The sequence below is a fragment of the Micrasema longulum genome, unplaced genomic scaffold (genome assembly GCF_059751315.1).
Source record: "Micrasema longulum isolate JH-2025_06_02 unplaced genomic scaffold, ASM5975131v1 h1tg000921l, whole genome shotgun sequence".
NCBI lineage: Eukaryota > Metazoa > Arthropoda > Insecta > Trichoptera > Brachycentridae > Micrasema > Micrasema longulum.
The window spans coordinates 72054-97666 of record NW_028278112.1 but is presented as its reverse complement, the minus strand read 5'-3'; the positions used below and the strand labels follow the sequence as shown (position 1 = coordinate 97666).

At 31.6% G+C, this 25613-nt stretch overlaps 3 protein-coding genes across 3 annotated transcripts in view; 1 reads left to right on the top strand and 2 right to left on the bottom strand.

The window, feature by feature from the left end:
• Window positions 1–104: 104 nt before the first annotated feature.
• temp (protein prenyltransferase alpha subunit repeat-containing protein tempura) lies at window positions 105–8424 on the bottom strand. Its single transcript, XM_088231808.1, has 3 exons — window positions 8246–8424; window positions 5298–5692; window positions 105–4410 (listed from the first exon to the last, which is right to left on the bottom strand). The coding sequence occupies exons 1-3, from the start codon at window positions 8329–8331 to the stop codon at window positions 3506–3508; spliced, it is 1386 nt and encodes a 461-aa protein (XP_088087934.1). The 5' UTR covers window positions 8332–8424; the 3' UTR covers window positions 105–3505.
• Window positions 8425–8839: 415 nt separating this feature from the next.
• On the top strand, window positions 8840–9520 carry ksh (transmembrane protein 167A-like protein ksh). The gene is made up of 3 exons (XM_088231810.1): window positions 8840–8930; window positions 9127–9236; window positions 9348–9520. Exons 1-3 carry the CDS (start codon window positions 8928–8930, stop codon window positions 9451–9453), a joined length of 219 nt encoding a protein of 72 aa, XP_088087936.1. The 5' UTR covers window positions 8840–8927; the 3' UTR covers window positions 9454–9520.
• A 6791-nt stretch (window positions 9521–16311) lies between these two features.
• The window catches only part of vap (RAS p21 protein activator vap), a 29704-nt gene continuing 20402 nt past the window's right edge, over window positions 16312–25613 (bottom strand). Inside the window, exons 13-20 of the mRNA XM_088231809.1 lie at window positions 25211–25329; window positions 23791–23921; window positions 22877–23046; window positions 22036–22164; window positions 20565–20694; window positions 19441–19595; window positions 18214–18370; window positions 16312–16502 (exon numbers count right to left, since the gene is read on the bottom strand). Of these exons, the coding sequence (XP_088087935.1) occupies window positions 16351–16502; window positions 18214–18370; window positions 19441–19595; window positions 20565–20694; window positions 22036–22164; window positions 22877–23046; window positions 23791–23921; window positions 25211–25329 (1143 nt within the window). The 3' untranslated portion in view covers window positions 16312–16350. The remainder of the gene's footprint in view (window positions 16503–18213; window positions 18371–19440; window positions 19596–20564; window positions 20695–22035; window positions 22165–22876; window positions 23047–23790; window positions 23922–25210; window positions 25330–25613) is intronic.

Below are 25613 nucleotides of genomic sequence, written 5' to 3'. Positions count from 1 at the left end.
CCATAAGGTAGGACTGAATAATAAAAACTCATATTTCCAAATAATAAATTGATTTAATTGTTTTCAAAGTATAACAGAAAAAAATATTTACATACTAATTAATGAACACCATCGCTATATAAATGTAAACTTTGTACAGCTAACTATAAATAATAAAATATCTACAGGTTTATATTAAATAATAACATATACAATATGTTTGTGTTAATATTAGTGGTAACATGTATATTTTATAATAAATCATACATTGACAAAACTATTTCATAGATAAAATATATTTTAATATATTAAACAATAATATAAAAGAATTGCGGGCATTAAAAAGACATGAAGTGTATTGTGACACAATGATGTGTTAACAATTCAAATGGATTTACATTGAAATTAAATGTCAGTTGATAAAAGTAATTAAGATATAATTAACAATTTTGTAACAAAAACATTGAAATGGCTTTATTTAAAAACATTAAACTACAAGTAATAAAGTATTTATATTACGTATAAAAGTGTTTGGTATTTATTTGATTGGTTATAGTATTATTTCTACTCAAGTATACATCGGAACCTCTTATGCGGCCTCAAAATAACACAATACAATTATTTTTTTATTTTTTATGATAACATCGATTTAACAATTCATAAAAGTAATATAATAATTAAACTATTCATTTTTGGAATTCCCTTCATAGCTCTTTTACTTACTAGGGACATAATAAAACGTCACAATTGTAGAACAATGAGGCATGAGATTTTCTTTAACTTTACATGAGAGCGATTAATTATTTTTTTTACACTTTATTTAATAACTTGATTAGTACAAAAGTATATCCTTTGATACTTGAATTAGTTATATATGTATTTATTTTTAAAGCTGTGATATAAAACCTTTAGTGACGGCTTTAGTGAAACCTCGGCCTGTAGATTGTTTCGGCTTTCGGCTGGTTAGTTGTATAACTATATACCATTTATAATTTATTTATTTATTTATTCATTCAAAATCACACTAGTTTAAATATTAATGAACTTATTAAGGTTTTTTAGGCTATGCCCGTGTCAAGCCACAATAAATAACAAAAAAAATACATAGTAAAATTAATTAGATCAAATTATAATGACAAAGAATAACAATCTAGAAAAAAAAGGTAAATGTTATAAATAATAAAATTCCAAAGAATACAATGCAAAAAAGATAATCAGAAATAATTTTTAAAATATAAATTTTACAAATTAAGAATCACACATAATCAAATATATAAAATAATGGTATCATTAAAATCATCAAAATAATAATTAAATATAGTAGTATTAAAAAAAACTAAATAAGAGTATAATTGAAATCAACAGAAAAAGAATATATATATAAAAACATAATTTAAATGATAATTATTGTTGTATACCTTTATAGTTGATAAGTTAAAGTTCCTATGGCGTACATTAAAGAACTGTATGACATAACAACGAACCAAAAACCGCTAAAAATAAACAAATTTACTTCATTGCGTACTTTATTTAACACTTATTTGAATTTGTAAGGTTTAAGAATGAAAATGCTTAATTTTGGGTGTTTTGAAGTGACTTCGGACAAAACTAGAACAGAAGCCAAAATTCGGTTTCAGTTTTGGCTGAAAATCTTGTTTAGGTCGGTCACTAAAAATGTTTTCAAGATCAATACAAAAGATAGAATATTTCATAGTCCCTGGACTGGTACTTGAAGCGTAAGATTGATCATCTTACCTTCATGTGACAAAAATTATCAAGATACGCTGCGATTGGTGTACCAATGCAGTGCCCTATGCACCATTAGGTGCGGAAAGGGAATGATGATGATGATACAAAAGAAAGTCAATGTCGCAATTTTCGCACATCCGTCGTCGTTCTACGATCACGGCAATATGATAGACATAGTGAATAATATTTGTTAGGATTTTTTCAAGTATTTTTTAATAAAATTAAGGTATAATAAATAGTAAAAATGTAATTTAAAAAAAATCCCAAAATGATTTTATTCAAGGAAACCTGCCTATCCACCATTGTTCATTTTTTGGTATACTTTTTTAATACAGTTTTTCATACACGGTACTGGGTGGAACATAATATCTACTGTGCCAAAAGAGGTTCCGCTGTAAAAATGTACTTTTCAACAAAAAACACAACAAAATTTTACAGTGAATAAATTCATTTTCTTTCAAAATATTTGAATAGAGGAGTCATTTTTACTAGTACTAAATAACTGTGATCATAGGAAAAGAGTTGTGGAAAAGTGGCAATCTTAATTTAGTTGGATGCTATTATCGAATCATAATGAGGAAAATCAGCTCTATGAGAAATTGGATATAAAAAACATTTTCTACCGCGGGGTAAAAATTAGAGCGTTTAATTGCGTGGCGAATTTCTCGCAAATATACGAAAAAAAATATCAAAACTAACTATGTCACAAGTTCTTACTTATCTACCAGTCAACGGGTTGGATAGATTTCCAGTTTCCGGGAAGCCAACTCACCAATCCGGACAACTCACCGAAGGACAGCTAGTGATGTCACGGGCATAGTAATTTCAAAATTACATTTTAAAAAAAAAATCATAGCGATGATAATACGATACATAAAAATATATATTTATTGGCTTAGTTTGATAGTTTATCAATAAATAATTTTAAAAAAAAAGAACTTCCTCATTCACCTCATAGAAACATTATCTATATAAAATATTATATAGTGATTTATCGCAGTATAAACTACTACTACATATTGACTCGCTAAATTACTTTTATTACACTTTCTAATGATTGCATTCTAAACATTGCATTTTTATGATATGGTTGTTTTTGTAAAGGTTTATTTTAAACATGAAAAGTATTTGATTTACAACACAAAATGGAAAATTAAAAATGTGATCAAATAATAGAATAATTCAGCATACAAAACGTGTAGTTTTATGGAAACCAAGAGAAGTATTTGCAGACATGAAAACCGATACATTGTAAGTTTATAAAATTTATTTTGTCATAGCTATAAATATTAAGTGATTGTTTCATCCTATATAAATTGCTCATTAGAAGATTTCAAACAATAGGAATGTTTACCGAATAAATTAACCGTGAGCCGAATCCAAGTTAATAATGAAACAATTTGAGGTTTGGAAAAATGAAAATAATTGAAGGCGAGATAATATATTTTTTTAAATATCAACCTGATTTCAATAAATATGGCATGCAGAGTGCATTAGATTTCTAAAAGTGATTAGATTGAAGTATTGCTATTTTACTAGGATAATATATTTTGAAAATATATTGCAATAGTAACACTTTTGTGCAGGACAAACATAAAGATATGAAAAATGTTTGCCTCTGTGTAAATATAAAGACTAGTAAAAGACAGTGCTCTAAAAATAAATTATTTTTATTATCGATTTATGAACGTAATTATTTACGTAAAGATTCACTATAAAATATTATAATAAGTATAGTAAATTATGAACACATTTGCTACAAACTAATACTCGCGATCTAAACTGCAAACCCAAACACATACTTCAACCATTTGTGATATTTGACTGAAAACATGTCTCCGCTTTTAGATCTCTGATCGATAAAATGTTTTTCATTAATGGACAGAGCTTTATAAAAATTACTGTTACAGACGGAATGGTGATGATGTCTCTGTATTTTAGGTTCTTTCATTTCGAATTCTATCCGGTCAGTGTCCGGAATTTCATTTAGGTATCTTGAAATAGCCGATGGAGATTGATTCAAGCATTTTTCTAAATGGGGAGAGGTATTCGATTTAAAATTATCTTCACCGAAATATTCACTCATTATATTTAATAATGCGGTAATTACATATCGTCGATGACACCACAGAGATTCGTGCGAAACATACAATTTAGATAGTTCCTCATTCAGCAGAAGCTCAAACGACACTAAACAAATTTTCTCGTAGAAATTACTATATATTTTATGACTATCATCATCTTGGAAGATAGGTCCGAGTATACATGTGAGAATTTCATTATCCGTCTTCGCTCTGCTAAATTCGTCGTTAAAACTGTGAGAATCCTGAATATTCAACAAAATATTACATATCGCTTGTTTATACCTCGAGTACTCGGCTTCACTGAGAAGAGACGGGATGTTTTTGGTTTGCAAAGCGCAGTTTAAAGAAAACTGGCGGTAGTGAAACCCGCTGTAGTCAGAAATATGCGTCGATATCCATTGCTGGGAGAAAGTGAGTTCGGCCGAATACCAATATTGCGTGACGCTGGAATGGGCGTACTCGGCCATCTGTTTCATAAACCAGATGCGATGTGTCCAGGCGTGGTAGTTGTTGGGGCTCTTCTGAGCGCAGCTGCGTGCGAGAGTCAATTCAGCTGCTACAGTGGCCTCTACGCGAGATCGTCGCTCTCCTGCCGCCTCTGAAATGAAAAAATCGATAACTTCAAACGAATATAATTATTAACTAACTTATGTTACTGGTGAAGCTTATTTTACTTCCTGTAATATCTTCAATTTGCGTTTGGATGCCGTTAGCCCAAAGCAACAATGAGATGAACCTGAAATGTGAATGATGAGAAGTCATACCCCATCCGCCGTATTCACTAGACATTCATTCCGATTACCATTTGTTTCGATCGATGACTCATGGTCTGCATTTGAAATCGAGGAAAAATTTGAGGTTAATAGTAAAATAATCCCTTATGCATCATCATTCCTCTACCCACATCCAGTGCAAACGCAGCATATCTCAATAAACTGTCTCATGAGGGTAAGGTGATCAGTTTTACGCTTCAGGTGCCAGCCGGTCCAGAGACAATGAAATAAAGCAGCGCAAAACCACCTTTTAAACCAATATTTTATATCAACCTTGACAGAAATCGAAAACTGTATGCGAACACGCCAACCACTACATCGGAGATAAACTAATTAAGTAATGAATTACTTAATTTTTTTTCAGGATTTTTACTGAAGAGAGTACCCATCAGAATTGTATTTTTAAGGTTCATATATTGGGAATCACTTCCCATCTAACAGAAGCAATATTACTGAAGATTGAACTATTGATTCTATATGGATACTTAGGTATTACGTAAAAACACAACATTTTATTGAAAAATGTTTTCATAATCCCAAATAAAATAAATTGAACAATACTCCAAATGCATTAAAGCCAGTTCATGGAGATTAAATTTGAACTGTAATTTAATCAAACTTTGGGAATATTTCAAAACGATAGTCGCCGAAATTTGTGTCGACACGGCCGGCGGCAATGTAATTATTAAAAACTAATTAAACAGTAACTAACCGGACCAATATCTCTCTAGCAGCCATTTTCTGTATGCGAAAGCCTCATTGCTCTTGGGTTTCCGGGACAGAAGGATTCTGGTGAACTTCAATTCATCGTCAAACTTGAGGAACCTCTTGAGGTACATTTCTCTCCTCTTGTTCCAGAAGGACGAGACGTCCGGGTTGATGAGCAGAGCTCCGAGCAGAAGCCGGTTCACCTCCTCACAGTTGTCCATGTTCACCTTGGTAGGCTTGCGGTCCGCCTTGGAGATGAACTGGTTCATCAGGACCGAGTAGCAGTAGTTGTACACGTACTTCATGCACCACCCCTCCAGGCCGAGCGAGTGCTCTGAATGCAGGACGGGGGACTTGTTGCTGTTATTAGTTTCGACCGGTACAATATCAAATTCCTCACTGCAATCAATCCAATATTTGTTTATTATAAATAATAACTCGATAATTATAATATTCATATACACCGGAACCTTTTTTATACGTTCTACGCAGTACCTTGTAAAAAATATATACTTAAAAAAGAACAACAGTGGATCGGTTTCCTTGCATAAAAATCATTTTGGGATTAAAAAAAATACATTTTTGATAATTTATTGTACCTCAATTTTATTAAAATATACATATATAACATGAGAACAAAATACTTGAAAAAATCGTAACGAAGATTATTTACTATCACCCTTCCCTTGCGCATACTTCTCTGCGCCAAGTAAGTAAGAGCGATGTACGGAATTAAAAAACAAATAGTACAATTATGTTGCTTTTACTTATTGTTAAATAATTTTTGTTAAACGTTTCATTTATTTTTTTTCCGTGTTATTTCAAAACTGCGTAAAAAGAGATTCCAGTGTAATTATTAATGTTATTGCATTGTATAGGTTCTTTTTGAGTCATAAAAAATAACTCAGTTTTACAAAGTAGTATGACGCTTTAAAAAATAGGCAATGTCAATATCAAATCTTTATATCGTCAGTTCAATACTGCAGAAAAACCATTTGTCAAAATGTTCAGGACAATAAACCTTGCGATTTCGTAAAAAATCAATTTGAGTGTAGTTTATTTTGAGTTGCATGTATGCAAAATTAATTATGGCAGTAACGCATGGCGTATTCACTGTATCGCCTTTACGCAAATCGAGTACGTCTCATCTGCTGTATTGGATTTAGGGATATACGCAGTAAGTATTGCTTGCTTCTTAAGTGGAGATAATTCATTCGCGGCATTGAATTTAATCGAACGCAAGCAGTCCATTGGTGAATTTCACCATTTAAATACACCAATCAATGTGGCTTGTGCCATTCAACTGAAAACCCCAAAAAAACATATTACTCATAAACTTGGCATAAAGTTACACTTAAGTATGGTGGTATAATTTGAATGGGAATACCATCCTTATTATAGTGGTAGAATAAGGATGGTATTCCCATCAGAATTATACCACTATACTTAGGCGTAACTTTACCCCGAGTTTATAAGTAAGGTCCACACAGTATTGAACTAACATAGAAGATGTTATATTGTTACCTATTTCTTAGTCCAGTTAAGCATTTTTTCTAAATCTGAATATGTTTATAGCTTTCCTGAGACTTTCTGGAAACTCACTGAATGCTTTTAAATCTTTATAAACCAGGCTGTTTTGAATTCCAGTCAGTTTCACCTTAGGCAGTCTGAAATCGTCTCCCCTTCTCGTTTGATACAAGTGTAGGTCCTAGTTGCAGTTCATACTCTTCAATATGCCACTTGTGTGGATGTAAGCGTAAAAAAAAATTGAATTATACCCACATAGAAGGGTATATTTGATTACTTTTTTTTTAGAGTAATTCAACAAAAACTTTTAGGCAAAGCTCTATTAAGTCAATTTAATTGGGCTTTTTTTTTTAAATATAAAGATGCTTATTTCACAAAATTTAATGATTGTCAATTATACTTTGTTGCTATGTATACCATTGTACAGTTAAATAAAACTGTTTTTTTGTTTGTATAGTATATGCCCTTTTACGAGGGCACAATTAAATTTTTATATACATGTAGTAATTCAACAATTTTGTGATGTTAATTTTTTCATTTTAGAATTTTTTACACTTTTATATATTTGCATTTTTTTATATTGATTTCAAGCATTTGCTAGAAAGGATATCACACACAGTTTGAGAGAAGCCAAAGGGAAAAATGAACCAGAATTATTAAAAGTTTTTGTATTTTTTATCATGTACTAAATAATGTTGAATTTTACTATGCTCTAAATAATGCTAGCATTTACTATAGTAATTTATTTATATATACGCCCAATGGGCATTTTTAAGGACATATTTATCTATATGAAATTATTATAAAGGAAAGTAGAAAGACACAATGGTATATAGTAGACTTGGTGGGAGTGGAAGCGGGAGAGAGGTGTTTATAATCGAATTTGATTCAATGATCATATGAAAGAAGACAACTTGTTATCAAAGAAATCAAGACTGGTATGTTTATTGGCAGACCTAAGAATTCTGGGCATAGGGGAATGAAAACCATAGTTAGTTCTTTGGTTATCTGTATGAAAGAGTATGTTTTGTCTGAGGTTTCTAGTTGGGATATTTAATTTTATTGAACTCAGTAGTTCAGGCGCATCAAAGAGGAGATTTTAAAATAGGACTTTAGTTGGGAAGAAAGTTTATAATTGTTTTCAAAAGTTTAAAAAAGTATTGCTTGCGAATATTGTATTGAAAATTATAATAATGATAATAATATAATGAATTTAATTAAATCTCCAAGAGCCTATTAATTCGGGGTGACAAAGTAAACTTCCAAACAAATATTTCATGTTAAAAAGAATATTGTGATCTCATATACTACGTATTTTTTTTGACTAAAAGTGCAATTAAATTTATTAAAAGGTTACACTTTTTATAATAATTTTTCAATACAGAAAATAAATATGATACAGCAATTTACTAAAATAATGCTTACAGTAGATCATCTTTTGAAAATACATTTGCGATGTCGAGCAACACTTTATCTGCCATTGCATTTTTATAATTTTCCATTGCTGGCATTTTAATTGAACTTTTAGTTTGATTTCAAGCAGGGCAGACGTACAAATCAGAAAAGTAAAAACAAATCCGCGAAAACGGAATTGCTGTCACGTAAACGTCAGATTTCAGATTCGTTTCTGGAAAAACATTTTTTCTATGGTAAAAACAATGTTACAAGTGGATAAATTTGTCGCTACTTTAGCGGAAAAAAATCTGACTTTTCATCTGTTTTTGAAGATTATTATTTTTTTTTTTTTATTATATTGAAAACATATTATACATAATTATATACAATATTCCCAAGGAGTTTTTAAAAAAAAAAACTCATTTAGGGACATACAGATAAAAGAATGAATACAATTTAAAGGAAGTAATGTTTGTTGACCCAACAATTCCGAATTTTAAAAGTTTTATTTTCGTCTTTTCTATTTTATTTTGTGGATTTTTTTATTTTTTTTGATTTGGACACCGACTAGACGAACTATATGATCTAGTAGGTATTGTTTGTATGTTAATCCTTTTATATATATGGCAACTCAGTATGTCAAATTAAAATTATGAGTTGTCGAATGCGGTGTTGACAGTTAATATCATATGTCAAATTACACGTCAATATCATGGTAAGATTATTAATTTATTTGTATTACATCGATTATATTTATATTATCGTATATACATAGCATTATTTAGAATCGCTTTATTATTCTTTGTTCAGGATGGAATGTTTACCTCGTGCATTATTATATCAATATGACACGCTACCTAACATAAATATTCGTCCTATATTACTCGGTGGTATTTGTTTTTCATTTTCAGAGTGCCCTTTTTAATTTCCAAAGCCTCTTGTCGGTGGTGTTACTGCTAATATGTACTTGTACATATCTGAGGTCACTGTTCCCTAGTATTGTTGACAGAAATAAAACTGGGTAAGAATATGTTTAAATTATCATTCAAGAAAATATAATTTTCTTGAATTTAGCACTTTATTTTATTGTTTATTTACCATTACTTTAATTTAGCTATTTTTTAAATTGCAGATTGTTGGGAACATTCTGGAAATGTGCCCGAATCGGAGAAAGAAAATCTCCCTACGTCGCAGTCAGTTGTCTGCTGATGGCATTCTCCATTTTGTTCTGGACGTAGTTTCATCCTAAATTAGGCATTTTACCAAATTTCATATAATATTAAAGATACTGTATTTTTTACTTGATATTGTTGTTTCCATTATTGTAATATATAACATTCATATTTATTTAAAAACAAAGTGTTATATGAATTCATATTTATAGGTCTAAAACAATATAGTTTGTTGATTGTTATACACTATATAGACAGGTATGTCGTTGGTACTATCTGAATGAAAACAAAAAAGAGTATAGAATATCCATTACACAGATCGTCCCTTGGAGCTCCGTGACCCTAAATTAATTCAAGAAAAGTTTCATTTCTAATGAACAGCCATGATAATAACAATCGAACCTTTCTTTTGATGTTCAAATTAGTTGGACGGTAAGTTCATGCTTCTACCAGGTGAGGCAAATCAAATGCATAAGCATAAATTTGACGGTTGATGCTGCCTGTCAATTAACAAATGCTTTTTTAGTGTCGAGTCGATTATTGTAATGGTATCTACACAGGTCAACCAATTAATAAAATGATTTGCCTACGGTCAATGATTTTTGAAATCTCTCAAGTTTGGTCATATCACTTCACAACTTCGGAAATCACACTGGCTACATTTTCCACAGAGGGCGAAATACAAACTATGTTGGCTTTTGTACAAGTCACTGCACAACTCTGCTCCGGAATATCTAACAGAACTATGCATTCCAGATGAACTAGCTGATAGAAATTTTATGATTAGATCTGTGGTGTTAGGAATATAAAAGTCATTATAAAAGTTTAGTTTTAACTAAAAAAAAAAACAGAATTTCTCACAGAGCCTTCTGACAGAGCCTAAAAACTAAAATAACCTCTCTTTAAAGTGAGATTTTTTAATGGGGTTTTTATTTTTCTTTCCACCCTTTAAAAGCAATCCCGGTGTGTCATATATATTATAGATTTATTTTGGAAAATGGTATTATACTTTTCAAAGAAAATCTCCATCGTTATATAGAATAGTTAAAATATGACACTGTTTGAGAATGGCCATGTTCAAATAAATGTTAGCGTGTTTCATAAGGCTTTCAAGTGGTAAAATTGTAAAGCTACAATTATGTTTAATTTTTTAGCATTAGCAGTTTTTTTATAATTTATTGTATGTACTTAACTCAAAATCTGATTTTTTGCGTTCAAATTCTATTTTATCGTAGATGCGATATGTGTATTTATCTCGTAAAAATAGTGTGTACATGAACCGTGTGAATTTTCTTGACATGACTTCCTCCAGATATGAAAAAAAAAAGATTTATAAATGAAGTGGTTAAAAATAAAAGACAGTTCATTCTAAATTAATTGTTTATAATATTGATGAATAATATATTTTCGGTATATTTTTACATAATAAAAGAATATAAAAAGTATTTAATAATATAACATATTATATAATTAATTATACTATACGAATAAGATTTAAATGTTAATGCGCTCCAAAAGTAGCAAATATTATAATTCCTTTACTTCAATAGTTTTGGCGGTCATTTTGGTTATTTGTGTTACCATTTTTGATAAAATTATTTGAAATCATTTTAAAAGGTAGAAAGTCCCTCGATGTGATTTTCAGTGAAAATAGGACATTTAACATCATTATGTGGCCTGATTTTTACTGTGTTGGAAGAGATTTGTTTCATTCAGAGATATATAAAAAAAATTGAGAATGTTTAATATAAACTGAGAAGCCATTTAAGAAGACTTCAATTTTAATAATTTTTAAAAAAACATCTGAATTAGGAATATGTACGGATTTTTTCAGAGAATAAGATGACCGCTTTAAAAACTTTTCCTAACATCTTTCCCAGCATATAAGAATACATTTTCATGGCTGCTCGGTATAAAAAATGAGCAGTCAGCATACATATTTTTCAAATATTAGTAATCGTATAAATCTTTTAAATCAATAAAATAAAATAGCACACAGCAGACATATTACTACATTAATTCATACATTTTGTAGTAATCTACACACATTGTTACAAAAACATTATATTTATATTTTAATTGACTGTAATATTTTCCAAAAGTGTGCAGGTATTCAGAGTTTTAAGGTAGAAAAAAGTATCTAAATACAACCTTCCATAAACCTAATTGTAAATCATCGGTTTCCAGCAAAAACTCAGGTGGAAAATTTAAAATGGATGTTTGAATTAGTATACATTAAAATATTTTTTGTAGACTGTTAGTAAAAAAAAAAGTTTTATACCTATTCATATTTTATTTTAGATTAAAGTATGCATCTTTTGTTAAATCACAATATAGAAAAAAAATTGTCATATTTACAAAATTTTAAAGTTGTAAATGTCAAATCTGCAGTTTGTGTGAGCTTTTGCTTGGGACTGTCAAAGTACTTGTATGTAGATAAGGGCTTCCATTCGAGACTCGAAACTTCGAGAGTCTGAAGACATTTTTAATATCGAGACTCGAGATGCTAGTATGGAAATTTTGAGACCAGCAGTGCGATTCTGAATGCTCTCTAGGATGTAGAGGAAGTAATTTATCTGAGTAATTTACCTGTTGGTTGCTAGCCGATTTCACTCTGAACTAGTTGCGGATGTAAAAGGATTTTTTGTTATCTTATTTTAGTTAAGCTATCGTGATCTTTGTGTGTTTGGTGATATATGGATAGTTGGTTTATATGTTTCAGATTATTTTAATAATTAATGGTATGCTATGATGTGATATATTTACTACATTCATTATTTTTTATAAGAATTGTTGTTAGTATCAAATAGCCTCAAAAAGTCTCAAAATAGACTCCGTCTCCGAGTCTCGTCTCAGTCTCGAGACTCAAATTTGTGTCGAGACAGGAAGCCCTGATATAGATATATTCCAAATTAAAACATTAGTGGTTTAATTGCAATTTGAAATCATTATCAAAGTCCTATGAAAAAATAAATGCATTTTATGGAATAAAAAATGCTACATCCGCACTTGGAAATCTTAATAATATACAAACATAAATTGAAAGTAAAATTACAATTAGTGATCCAGATATTTGGATAAAATTGTTAGGGTTATGTTACATTTGACGACTAAGGTTGCGTAAAATTCAAGCTGTTGACTAAATAACATAAAAAAGGTATATTATAAATAAATATTCTCAAAAGAGACAAAATGTTATAAAATATAAGGGAAGAATAATTTTGTAAAATTGGGAAAACATCTTAAATTGATTGAGCACTTTTTTCCTGTGTCATGGATTTTTATCTTTTTTGATATTTGTAATTTATTCACTACACAAAACCAATTAACATTTAATTATTTATATTTCATCAAAGAATGCGCGAGAAAAAAATTCTAATAAAATGCATCGCAAATGCGATGCCTAAATAAAATATATACACCTCGAAACATCTGCATATTTAAAAATACGATAGGTAAAAAATCTTGAAATCCGTACTGCTTTTTAATTCAAAGTTATTAAAAATCTAAACGAATTCTGTATTAAAATACAAACTGGCCTTCATTAAAAATGAACATTCAAATGGCTATGGAACATGGCAAGATAAAAATATAATAAAACATAATGGGGTCTATTCTAATCGGCCAGAAAAACTTCAACGTTTTCAATGTAATGTTTTTTGATGTACAAATGAACTTGTTAATTTAAGAATTTTATAAGTTTTTGTAAGAATAATTAAGAAGTTTGTATTTTCACCTATTATATGTATGAAGTAGAAATCAAAATATAGCCTAATATTTTTAAAAGACCCCATTAAAAAGGTAATCTTTCTTTTGAAATAATGGTCAGATAATGAATAATACATACACACTATCTTTCTACCCACTTATTACATATTATAATAATTCTAGATTCATAGTAAATACATACTATATTATAAATTCTAGTCTAGAGTAAACAGTTTACAAAGTATTTATAATATATATAAGATCTAAACATTTTACGTTGATAAATTGATCAGTCTACAGAGAGTAAAATTCATTGTCACGTCAGAAAAGCCAAAAAAGGCGTCAGATTAACTTCATATTTTCAAAATACGGTTATGTAATACTTTGGATTTCAGTATAAAATTTATTATATTTGTGCCGTGTGAGAATTGACAATATAAACACGCTTGAACTTTAAACTAACAAGAATGTTTTATCAATAAATTATGCATTCATATTTTATATTAATGTAATCTTTTTGGTAGAACTGTTAAAAACTACACTGTATGGCACAATACCTCCATGTATGAGGAAGGAAAATTAATAATACATATAAATAAATAAGTTTATATTTTGAATTAGCACATTTCAATACAAAGGGGGAACATATGATTAGGAAATATGTCAATACTATGGAATTTTTTAAAAAAAGTTATAAATTGAGTTTATCTATGGACATTTCCGAGTAAAATTTCATTTTAATTATCTTGACGGTAAAAAGGCTGAAAGATTTATACACCACAAAACAGGAGAGTTAATGAAATATTTTTTTTAAATTTAAAAATGAGCATAACTTTATTTTAAATCAATTCCAAAACAATTTACGAGGTATTTTCAGAAAGTCAGTGTTCCGTTTATATTTCTTATTCGACATTTCAAACAAGCACCACGAAGCGTACACAACACTCAGCTAACTCATAACGGTATCAACTTCTTCTCAACAGGCCAATGCGTGAAACTGCCATCGCAGCGCTGCGATGGCAAGAAATGCAGCAGGCACATCAGTCACTTAGCCTTTTTACCCTATATAAATAAACACATTTTTTTTATCTTTGACCACTTTTTTTCACAAAAAAGTGGTCAAAGCCAGATGGTGTGATTTATTTATATGTATATTTATAAACTTCTTATTTTGGCACATCACTAAATAAAGGACAAAAACACATTACTTACTAACTTTTGTATTTTGTAGAAAATTTTGTGAACCCTGAATGTTTAAACAATTGGACTCGATGAATATTGATTGTATGAACATATTTTGATATTCAAGTAAAAATATCATCCTAAACATTTTTTATTCAAATCTTATATTGTATACAAGATGTGTTTAAATGTTTGTTGCCTCCAATTAATATAACTACACATACTCTGTTTTAAATAGTAAATACTAAACTATTTGGCATCAAATTGTTGTTATTTGAGCATGTTTCTTCACTAAAAAGAGAAAACCTCGTCTCTGAAATCAAACACGGCCAGGAGAAATAATTAACATTAGTTTTTTATTACTGATGAACAAATTTTATAGAAATTAGAAAAACGAAGCTTTCTAAAATTAAGACGGATGACTTCGCGACACAAATATTGTAGCCAGTAAAATGATCCTTAGCGGAGAAACCATCTGAAGCTCACATTGTTTATAATCTCAGTAGCTGCTCAGAATAAAGTTTTAATTTAAATACTACAAATGAAATAATCATTAGCTTTAGTTTAATAATTAAAAAAAGTCCTTGTAAGAGTATCTTATAAAAGCAAAATATAATTTTGAATTGAATTATTTAGCTGTCATTATACTCAGGAAACCATGAGATGAATTTTACATTTTTGTTATTGAATCCATTATAGAATGTACAAATTACCCCATAAATTAATACTAACAATTGTGAAAATGAACAGTTCATATTTATTATTAAGAGAATCCCTAACTATCAGTGCATCATTTAAAATACAAAATTGAGTGATTGATCGATTGATTACTTATTTACTAGACATTCATTTTTGCTTTGTGACATCCAAGTAATTTACCTACTCACAATCATACATGTACATATATGTAAATTTAAAACAAATCCCTCAATAAAAATAGCGGCACTATTACTGTTCATGGTAATGTTTTTATTAAAAACAAGAGCCTATGGAATTTTTCGATAAAATAAAACATATATTAATTTAATATTTTTATAGCTCACTGTTTTCAATTTAAGTCTTTCACAAAATTGTTAAATGGCAAATGTATAAAAATTTCAAACTTTTGTGTCAATTTTTTTATACAAAAAATAAAGTAAAATATATATATTCCATAGTGGCGAGAGTACCAAGTTATTCCGTTACATACGATACAAACTAAAGGTAACAATATTGGTATTTGATTAACAGAATACATTTTATCGGGATCGTAGAACAACTAAAAACAAAAAAAAATGCAACATTGCCTTTCTTTTAAATTTGATATTGAAAAATTATATAACGGCTTTTTTTCAGGTTTGAAAAAAATAATATATACATAAAAAAAATTGAGCCCGTCTCACGTAAAGTTGAAGAAAATCACATGCATCGTTGTTCTACGATCATGACGATTTGATAATGTTTACATTAGCATTTCAGTGCTAAAATATTGACAGTATAAAAAAACAAGTTTATATTTACAAAGCTAGATATTTTAAATATATTATAACATAAAGAACAAAACTAAAATCCACTGTACAGTGTGGCTACTGCATTACATAATTCATTAATGGCACATATAAATGTACCTATTTAATTACAACTTCATCGCAAATCTCACCATAGACAAAACACAAACTAAAATAACTACTATGTTTTTATGTTGGTAAAACTGCCGATCTTTTTGAGTACAGTGCAACAAACTAATCTGTAGAATAAACAAAAACTGAACTGATGCCATTTCAATGCATTAATTACAAATTTGACATGCCATGGTTTTCTTCATCGAGTACATTTTTCAATACATGGCATGAGTATTTTTTTTATAAATCAATAAAAAAAGTGTCCGAAAATTAAGGATAGTTCAGGTTCTATGATTCAATTCTACAGATTTGTAGCAAAGTATTTTCAACAGTCATAATTAAAATGTAGCAATTGCAGTTTTCAAAATTTTCCGCACTGTTCCAATTTTAATTTGGCGGGTATGAATTGAGTTATTCTTTTCACTGTTTAAAGTTTTGTTTTGTTTATCTACCTGGGCAGAGTTGATTCGTTCTATCTGATCATTTCAAGATATTTGTGCTTATGTTTGGTCAGCATGTCAGTAACGGTGACCAGTTTCTTGATAGCCGGCTGTGTCTTGGCCAGAACTTGCAACTCTGTCAAGTGTGACACGCAAACATGGTGCAATGTTGCCAGTTCTTTGCCTGAAATAAAACATCGAGAATCATGAAAATATATTGACTTTAATAGTTTAATATAGTCTATTCGATAATAAATTGAAGAACAGAACATGAGAAAAAGCCGTCACCCAATTAATATCGTCCGGGAGAGCATTTTAAATTTGTAACTTGAAAATATACAAACTTTAAAAAAAATATATTAATTAGTTATTTTTAAAAACATAACAGGAAATCCAAACTGTTAATAAATTAAAAAATAATAGCGTTCAAATTTTAATAGTGTTCTCTTGAAGGGAGTCTCACTGTCATGAGATATGTCAACATCTGAGTAAAAACTATTCATCAAATAAATTATTCTGCCCACTGTCATCATCAGTGACGCTGAAGCCCGTTGTGAACCTTAGTCTCCAAAATCTGTCTCCGTTCCTCCCTGCATCCTGCAGCTGTTCTCTCGTCAGCCCAATTGCTCTCATGTCACTTTCCACACCATCCAGCCATCTTCATTTAGGTCTAACTCTGCTTTGTCTACCTTCCGGAGTAGAATAAATAATTTTATTGGGAGTACGCTTATCATTCGTCCTGTGCACATGGCTCAACCATTGTAATCTTATTTTTATGAATTGTGCAATGTTGGGTTCCCATATAGTGACACTAATTCACAATTAAACCGTCCCCCCACACTCCATTTTGGTTGATAGCCAAATATCATCCTTAATATTTTTCTTTCAAATACTAATACCATGTTTTCATTTCTTTTGGTCGTAACCCAGCATTCAGCATTATATGCAATGACTGGTCCAAGGACAGTTGTGTAAATAATGGTCTTAGTTGTTCTAGAGAGCAATTTGGATCCCAGATATTTAAACAAAACCATAATAACATCTGTTTGCTGCCGATAGCCGTGTTCTAATATCGGTACTATTTTTAATAATTGGATTGAAGTTGAACTTTGGCTTCTCTTCTTTTTCATCTTCCTGTGTCTTGCTAGGTCATTCCAAAGTTGACTATCACTCTGGAGTATGTATCTCTGTCATGGGCAGTACAGAATACTCGACTCGTCAGAATAGTCCTCCATGCAAATATTGCAAAGCCAGGATATCTGTCTTCTGTCCACACCACGTTGAGCCTCTATTTTACCGTCGATGATCAGATTTTTCACCTCTAAATATATGACCTAAGTAATGCACCTTTCGGAGTTTGATGTTTGTCAGCAACTCCCTATCAACTCTAGCTCTCCGAAGAATGTTTGTGTTGCTGATCATATCCATCCACTGTATGTGTAGTGTTCTTCGGTGTACCCACATTTTGAAAGCTTCAAATCAATTCATGGTGCTTACTTTGAGAGTCCTTGATTCAACTCCATATAAGAGGACAGACCGCACATGGCATCTGACCACTCTCTGACAGAGTTTCAAATGAAGATTGTCATCGCAGAAAATAGGTTTCATTTTACTAAATGCCGTGCGAGCTACCTCTATTCCGCATTTGCCTTTGGTTTCTGGGATGAGGATTTCTGTTAAGATCCTTCCGAGATATTTGAATTTCTTTACTCTCCACAACAGCACCATTCAATGTGAGACTTGCTTCCCTTTAGTCTTCGTGGCTGAACACTATGAACTTTTGCTTCTTTAATTTTATCAAATATCCTCCCAGTTGCATTTAGCCTTTCCACATACGGAAGTCTATACAAAACGTGTGGTATGTTGCGGAACTATCACAAAATGGAATAAATTACCCGTATCTACGTTGGTGGCAGTGCTGCTCCCTGAGGGGGTGAAGGGATGAGGAGGGCTGGTGCCCGGGTCACCGATAGCACTGAGCTGGTCCAAGAACACCACCATCCTCTCCTTGTTCTTCAGGATGAAGGGGTTCACTACTTCCATGTAAGGCTCCTGCAACATTATATTTAATGCGTTGGCATATGCAGAAAATGGGCTAACAATTGTTAGAGAAATACAATAGAACTCTGTTATTTTACATGGCAGACAAAAATCGAAATACCGGTACGCTATTATTTATTTATATGCAATTAGCGCTTTAAGTCTCTAATGGGGATCTTCAAATTGATAAATATAATATCATGCTAAAATCATTAATACAAATACAAACTTTTACCTTAAATAATATTTTTTATAAAACAAGTCAACATCAAGCACAGGAGGTTTTCTCTCTTTTCGTGTGTGTCCGGAAATTTGTTCGCCAACAGTTGTTCGCAAGACATTTGTTCTCGGGCTTTTCTTCGCAGAGACAATTCACCGCCAGCGACTTATTCGCCACAGCACTTCTTCGCCGAACATTTATTCGCTATGACATTTGTACGTTAAACATTTATTCGCAAATGCAGTTGTTCGCAAAATATTTAATCAATATCCATTGAATAAATATGTGAAACCATGGCATTCTATCCTCTCTACTTACTTCTCCGGGTAAAATGTGTCCTATTTATTAAGTCAAGAAATACATATTTTTACAATATTTGTAATGTTGGTATGAAAATGTATTGATTTTTTGTTTTTAACTTTCATCGTAGAAATATTTTGTAATTCAATAAAATACACATTTTATTACAATATGAATATATTACAAGAATACAAACATAAAATATTAAAACATATTTGTCCCGATTAACTAAAATACTCATATATGATAATAATTTTTAATGTTTCAAGTGTAATTTTTAATTGTGTCATTTTGCAAAAAAAATGCCAAAATAATACAAAATTGCCATTGAAAATACTTTTAATATTTATTCCACATTAGTAATTAGTAAAAGACAATCTTAATCAAATTAAATCTATTTGACACAAATTTCGGAGGACACGTTTATTTGTGTTGATAATAAAGTAATGATTTCAATTGTTTCATCATCCAATAAAAAAAAGCACATGTAGCAAAAAAGGTTCTGCCTAAAAATTTCTAGCTAGTCGGGACCTGAACTGGAGAAAATAAAATAAATTCTGACCTTTCCACCAAATTCCACAAGGTTAGCGAGATTCTGCAGGCACTTGGCCACCATGACAAGGGAGCGAGTGGCTGCGGGAGGAGGCGGTTCCGACACCAGACCCCAGGCGCGCGGGGACAGCAGAGCGGGACACACCAGCCTCAAGAAGATGAAACCTGCAATCAAATTATTTTACAATATTCAATTTTTCTTCTTCTTCTTCTTTTCCACGTCCGCTTCTAAGTGGAGCAATTGCACTTCACCAGTTGCCTCCAGGAGACCCTATCGCCAGCCAGCACTGTCGCCTCCTCCCACGTCAATCCAGCGCCCCTTAGTTCCGCGGAATAAAGTAGAAAGATTGTCATCGAAAGGTTTCCAGGAAAGCGTAAGCCCACAGGTTTAAAAAAGAGGCAACTTGGGTTTAGGCTCTCCTGAGGCATGCGCAGTACGTCTCCGAGCCAAGTCCACTGCCGCATCCTCAAGACGCTGGTTATAGAAGGCTGCTGCATCCATTCTCGGACTTCAATGTTAGTTATAGAATTGAACCACCTGTATACCTAATATTATTCTCAAGCACCTACTCTCAAAACTCAGAAGTTTGGTGTTCTGAGTTTTAGTAAGGTGCCAAGATTCGCTCCCATATAGGAGTACTGGCATTACACGAGAGTTGAATAATCGGCATTTCATTTTGATCGAGTATAGACTAAAGTTCCAGACAACGAGAATACCTTAAATAAGGGAATATGGATATCAAGGCATTTACAGGGATTATGACCTGTCATTGGCTGGTTTAAGTGGCCACTTTACACACTGTGTAACATTCACCATTTTGCCTATGTTTGAACATCCATATTTCTTCAATTGTTCCATTTGTTGATTTTAGTGAAGTTAAAGAGCTGAAACCTTTATTGTTGTGAAGAGATTCATCTGACTGAATTATTTCATATTTGTACAAAGATAAATGAAATAAATCTAAATTTCCATGTTTGTTTGCTAACATGTGGAGCAGTGGAATAGATGAGTATTTAGCGCAGTTTGAACTATGCAAATCGACAGAAAAGGTAGTATTTTGTCTCGTCCCCCGCTGTCTCACATAAAATTCTACAGGACTGTCAAGAACTGTTCTATTGACATAATTTAATTACCTGACACGACTCTAGTTCGGACAAAGCGTTCGTTGGGCCACTTGGCAACCACCGCCTTCTGCAAACATCCGCACAAATATCTCACGGGGCGTGGACACGAGTCGGGCGAAGTGAATATCGAAAGTGTAATCTGGAAATTAAAAACATACATATTTTTAATAAGTCGGGAGTGTTCCCGTATCAGTGTTACGAACTGTGAATCAGAGGGATCAATTTCGAACCAACCCTGACCTACATAATTTTAAAACAAGCCCCTTTTATATATGTATTTCAAATTTCGTTCGCATTTCAGGAACCAGCTACGCACGAAAGTCAAGGAGCCCTGTAGTTATTTATGCCTTGCTGAAAATAAACTTAAATTGTAACATTTGGGTACATTGGGAGAAAACAAAATTAAAAATGATAGAGTTGTTCTAGGATATTACTGAATTTGTTAATAGCACTTTGGTAGACATTTCTAGCCGCATTGTTTGTCCTTTTGGTATATTATCACTTAGCTCAAATGATAACATTGCAATGCTTTCTGAAAAGTCAGAAATGTCGTTGACACACGACACAGCGACCCAAGAAAACACTACATCATCTGATAGGCCGTAAAAATTAATAGGACAGGAATAAGGATACGAAACTGTGTTAAAACTTTTAGATTAATCAAGAAACACCGCCAGAGGTTTTTAAAGTACTTATAATTTGTGAACAAGCAATTATCGCATCAAATGTGTCACAATTTTTTCAATAACTTGATAGACTTTTTTCTAAGAAGCCATAAAAAATTATTAATAATTTAAGCATTCATTTTGTGGTAAAGCATTTTATAAAATATAAGTTAATAATTGAAGATTATAAGGCTCGAGCTCATTGCATTTTTTCGAATTGCGATATTGATGTCATTTTTTTCTCCAGAATGAGTTCAATAAAATGATATATTAAAAACTAACAAAATGTGGCTCCCTGTCTTATAAATTGTAGGAAATAAAAATGGGGTCAGGGTTGGAAAAAAAAACAAAATATGACAATCGCTGTTATGAGTTTGTTTTTTTTTAAATTTAAAGTAGACGTTTTTGCTTCTTTCTTTCTGTGATTATAAGTCTAAATATATATAACATTAATTGAAAACCTACTGCATTAAATACATGAACCCAGTGTCCCACAAATAAGGTTTTTATTCCTCTTTTTGCTCTCCTGTAAAATTGGTTATTTGTCAATGAGCCTGTTAATGGCCTACTTACCGACTTTTTAGGAGATAGAAAAATCAGTAAATGGTTTACTAACATTTTATAGCTATAGATTCTTCGCTTAGCAAATTTCTCAATTATCTTAAAAACAACACTTAGCAATGATTACAGGCCTTTTATTATTGACAGAATATTTATTACCAGATTTTAATTAAGTAAATATGCAAACAACAGTAAGGTTGATAAACCCATTTACATAACAAAATTAGTGATTGGACTAAATCTCAGTTACGTACCTGATCTAAAACTAGCAGCAAGAATTCAGCATTGTTACAAGCATCATCAGGAGAGTCCATCTTGGTGGGATTGAGTTCTGCGGACTGTTTGCTTTCTACCAATTTTTGTACAGTATCCGATACAGCTGCCTAAAATAATATTCATGTTTGAAGCATTCAATATTTAAACAAAGTTTATATGGATTTTGGGATATTTTAAATCTTCATATGAATATACTCGTTTTCGTACACAAATATCTTTTTTTTAATAGTCAGTCGAAGATAACTCTATTAACTTCCCATTGTAATTGGGGCCCAGAAGAGCAAAACGTTATTATGAACCCAATTATTTAGCTACAGAAGTCATATTTTGCAAAATGGGTTATTTGAATGGGTAACCACATTGGAGCAGTTTGTATAAATAATAGAATTATTCCAAATATACTTCTTGAACTGTTAAAGATGGGACAGAAGTGAGTCTACTTATACTACTAGAACTAACTTATACTATTTGTACCACTCAATGAATGATAGAAATGAGTGTATTTATATTACTGAGACCATCTCGTACTATTTGTGACATTGAAAATATGACACAAATGCGGATACTTATTTTATTGAAACTAAAGTAATAGGCCCAAAGTTTTTTATTTATGTTTTGAGTAGTCATATAAGTGTACTATTAATACCATTGAAGCAGGCATACACAAGGAATATTTTCTCATATAAATCGTAAACTGAATGGAGTTATGCTCTTATACCTGCCCGTCAAAGATATTTAGATCTAAAGAGTGCAGCACGGGACAGACTTGAGGGGCAGAGCTTCGCTGTTAACCAATCCAAAGAGAGAATATGTTGCTACCTGCAGGAACTGATGGCACTCTGCCTTCATGTAGATGTCCATGAGAGTAGTACTGAGGGAAGTCGCCCTGAACAGAGTGGGCGTGTCGGCCTCTCTAGCCACCTCGGCCTGCAGAAGCTCGCGGAGGAGGTCGGGTGCGCGATTCTCGTGGCGGAAAACACGAAGTAACGCTGGAAATGTAACCAGTTAAGGCACAAGTTCCCATAGTAGGGGGGCAATGTAAGCAAAAGGGGGGCAAGGAGATAATAATATTTTGACATTATAAAACATATATTGCGTTTTTTTTTTAAAATGAAAAATACATTTTTAATGTTGTGTCGAGGCGAGCATGCATTAATAATAATTATTTTCTCATTAGGGCGCTCAACATAAAAAACAGAAACCGATTGCAAATAATTAACTGCGGGGATTTGCGGTTGCTGGTGACAAAATTAAAGCCTAATGCCTAGAGCCAATCTTATTGAAATTTGATCAGTTATCAATAATTTATGATACTATAGATCTGTACATAAAAAATCATCGCAATTTTCTGTTTTATGTATATTTATTTTTGTGAAATCTGAGTGAATCTTTTGAACCAAAACCAAAGCTTTTGTCATAAAAAAATCTAAAGTCCACTTTGTTTTAATGCAAAAAACATCAGTAGTCCCAGATACACTATTTTAATATGTACTATTACTATCAAAACAATTAATTTTTTACATTGAAAATTTTTTACAAATTAAAATTATCTCATTTGGTTTAAAAGTTACGAAGTCACACAATCACAAAACCTTGTTTTCTGAACATTTTGTTAAATTTGACTCCCGTGATTTACCATTTAAGATACAGATATATTTGTAAATTGTTGATTATATTTTTCCTTTATTAATCGTTAATATTTATTACAATCAGATTAAATTTAGCGAACATACCCATTGCAAGTGGCATTCTATCAGCGTGACAAAGTTCAGACAGAGCTCTGACCACAAGCAGTCCGGGTTCCAAGATTAGTTGCTGCAGAGGGCTGTACTCTTCACTCGGCATTACCAGATCATGCATGTACCTGAACAGAATAAAATTTTATAAAGAAAAAATCTCTCAATGTTTATTTATGTATTTCAATCATATTTACAAATGTGCAAAAAGTAGCAGGCGCTCATTAAAATTTTCATTCAAAGAAAGGGAGCTCATTGAAACCTCATCTATCAATGGGGAGCAACGGGTGCTCATTCGAATCTCATCCATCAAAGAGGAGCACAGGTGCTCATTTGTACCTCATTCTTCAATGAGGAGCAACGGGTGCTCATTTTAACGAACCTTATCCATCAACAATGTGCAATGGATGCTCATTCGAACTTCATCTGAACGGTGACTCTAAACTCCTTTATCTATGGTGCACGGGTTACAGAAAATTTTTCAGTAGGCATAAGCTCTTAAAATCCTGTCAAAACCAGATTTATCCGGCCAGGTGGTAACCCTACACGGGGCTCCATCGCAACAGTATATTGAAATTCTCAAATACCTACGTATTTAAGAAAACACGAAAAGATTAACCGAAGCAGTGTAGATAAGACAAAACAATAAGGAATTTCGTAAACTAATATTCGTGAGAAATATAAAACAATAATTTTTGACAACCTGCAACTGAATATGTATTGTAACTACACAGGGAAGCAGAAATATGGATGGTGTTTCCCTTTTCACCCTTTCAGCCCGGGCGTTCATTAAAATTTCTTTTCCTCTTGTACCAACCAAAATTCAAAAGCGGCGAGTTTATTTTTTAATCACTGGAACCCGGTACGCCTCTTTTTTTTGTATGCATTGGTAGTCAAAATTAGATGCAAGGTAATTTTTAAACATATTTTAGTAAAATTAAATTAATTACAATTTATTTTAACAGAGAGGGAAATTTAATTTAACTCCCTAGGTTGAACTAAATTTAAATATGAATAACTCCCTAGGGAGGAAATCCAGCCAGTCTGCAAGCATTTGGACATACTCAAACATTGTTAAATTAATTAGATTAAATAAACATATTATATTGTAAGGTAATAACACATTTTGAATTAATATTGTCGGTCGATTATCTTATGTAAGTATAAAATACATTAAAAATACCAAAAAATTTCAAATGATGAATAAAAAATATATTTTAAAATCTACAGGATTTACATATTTTAGGTCCGAAAGGGCAGAAAGAGCAGTGGTTCTGTTATAAAAGACCTACATCAAGTAACTTTCCAGGTTACAAAAATATGAATATATATATTATTTTGTTAGTACATACAAAAACATAATATTGATACCAATGAAACATAATAGACCATTTTATTTGTAAAGACAAAAGTGTACCTAGTTCGCAAGCGAAGTGAACCCCATTCCCCAATGGGCGTGATGCCAGACAGAGGATGCCAGTCTTCCACCTCCTCTCCGTTGGCTAAAGTGGATAGGTCCACAGTCAGCTCGGCCATCTAACACGGAAAATCCGCATTTCAATTAAACTAATCCAGGTACAAAGAAAATTTTATTTAGAAACATTCCAAGGGTGGGCCAACGTCGGAATTCATTTTCCCACCATATATATACATATATATAGTTGGATAATTTATATAGCGCCATTTTTGTGAAAATCACCTCAAGGGCGCTGTACAATTAATAAATATCCCAGTACGTCTTGCAGCTACAGAGCGCATGGACTGTTGGAATTCTAGTTCCTCGTTTTCAATTAAGATCAATCAAAAATTATAAAAGATAG

Bases quoted from the DNA above. Each gene is read 5' to 3' on its own strand.
- temp (XM_088231808.1), bottom strand. From the start codon at position 8,331: ATGCCAGCAATGGAAAATTATAAAAATGCAATGGCAGATAAAGTGTTG. The intron at 5,693-8,245 runs GTAAGCATTATT...GATTGATTGCAG, and splicing joins TTTTCAAAAGATGATCTACT to TGAGGAATTTGATATTGTAC. The intron at 4,411-5,297 runs GTTAGTTACTGT...TTTTCATTTCAG, and splicing joins GCTAGAGAGATATTGGTCCG to AGGCGGCAGGAGAGCGACGA.
- ksh (XM_088231810.1), top strand. The intron at 9,237-9,347 runs GTAAGAATATGT...TTTAAATTGCAG, and splicing joins GTTGACAGAAATAAAACTGG to ATTGTTGGGAACATTCTGGA.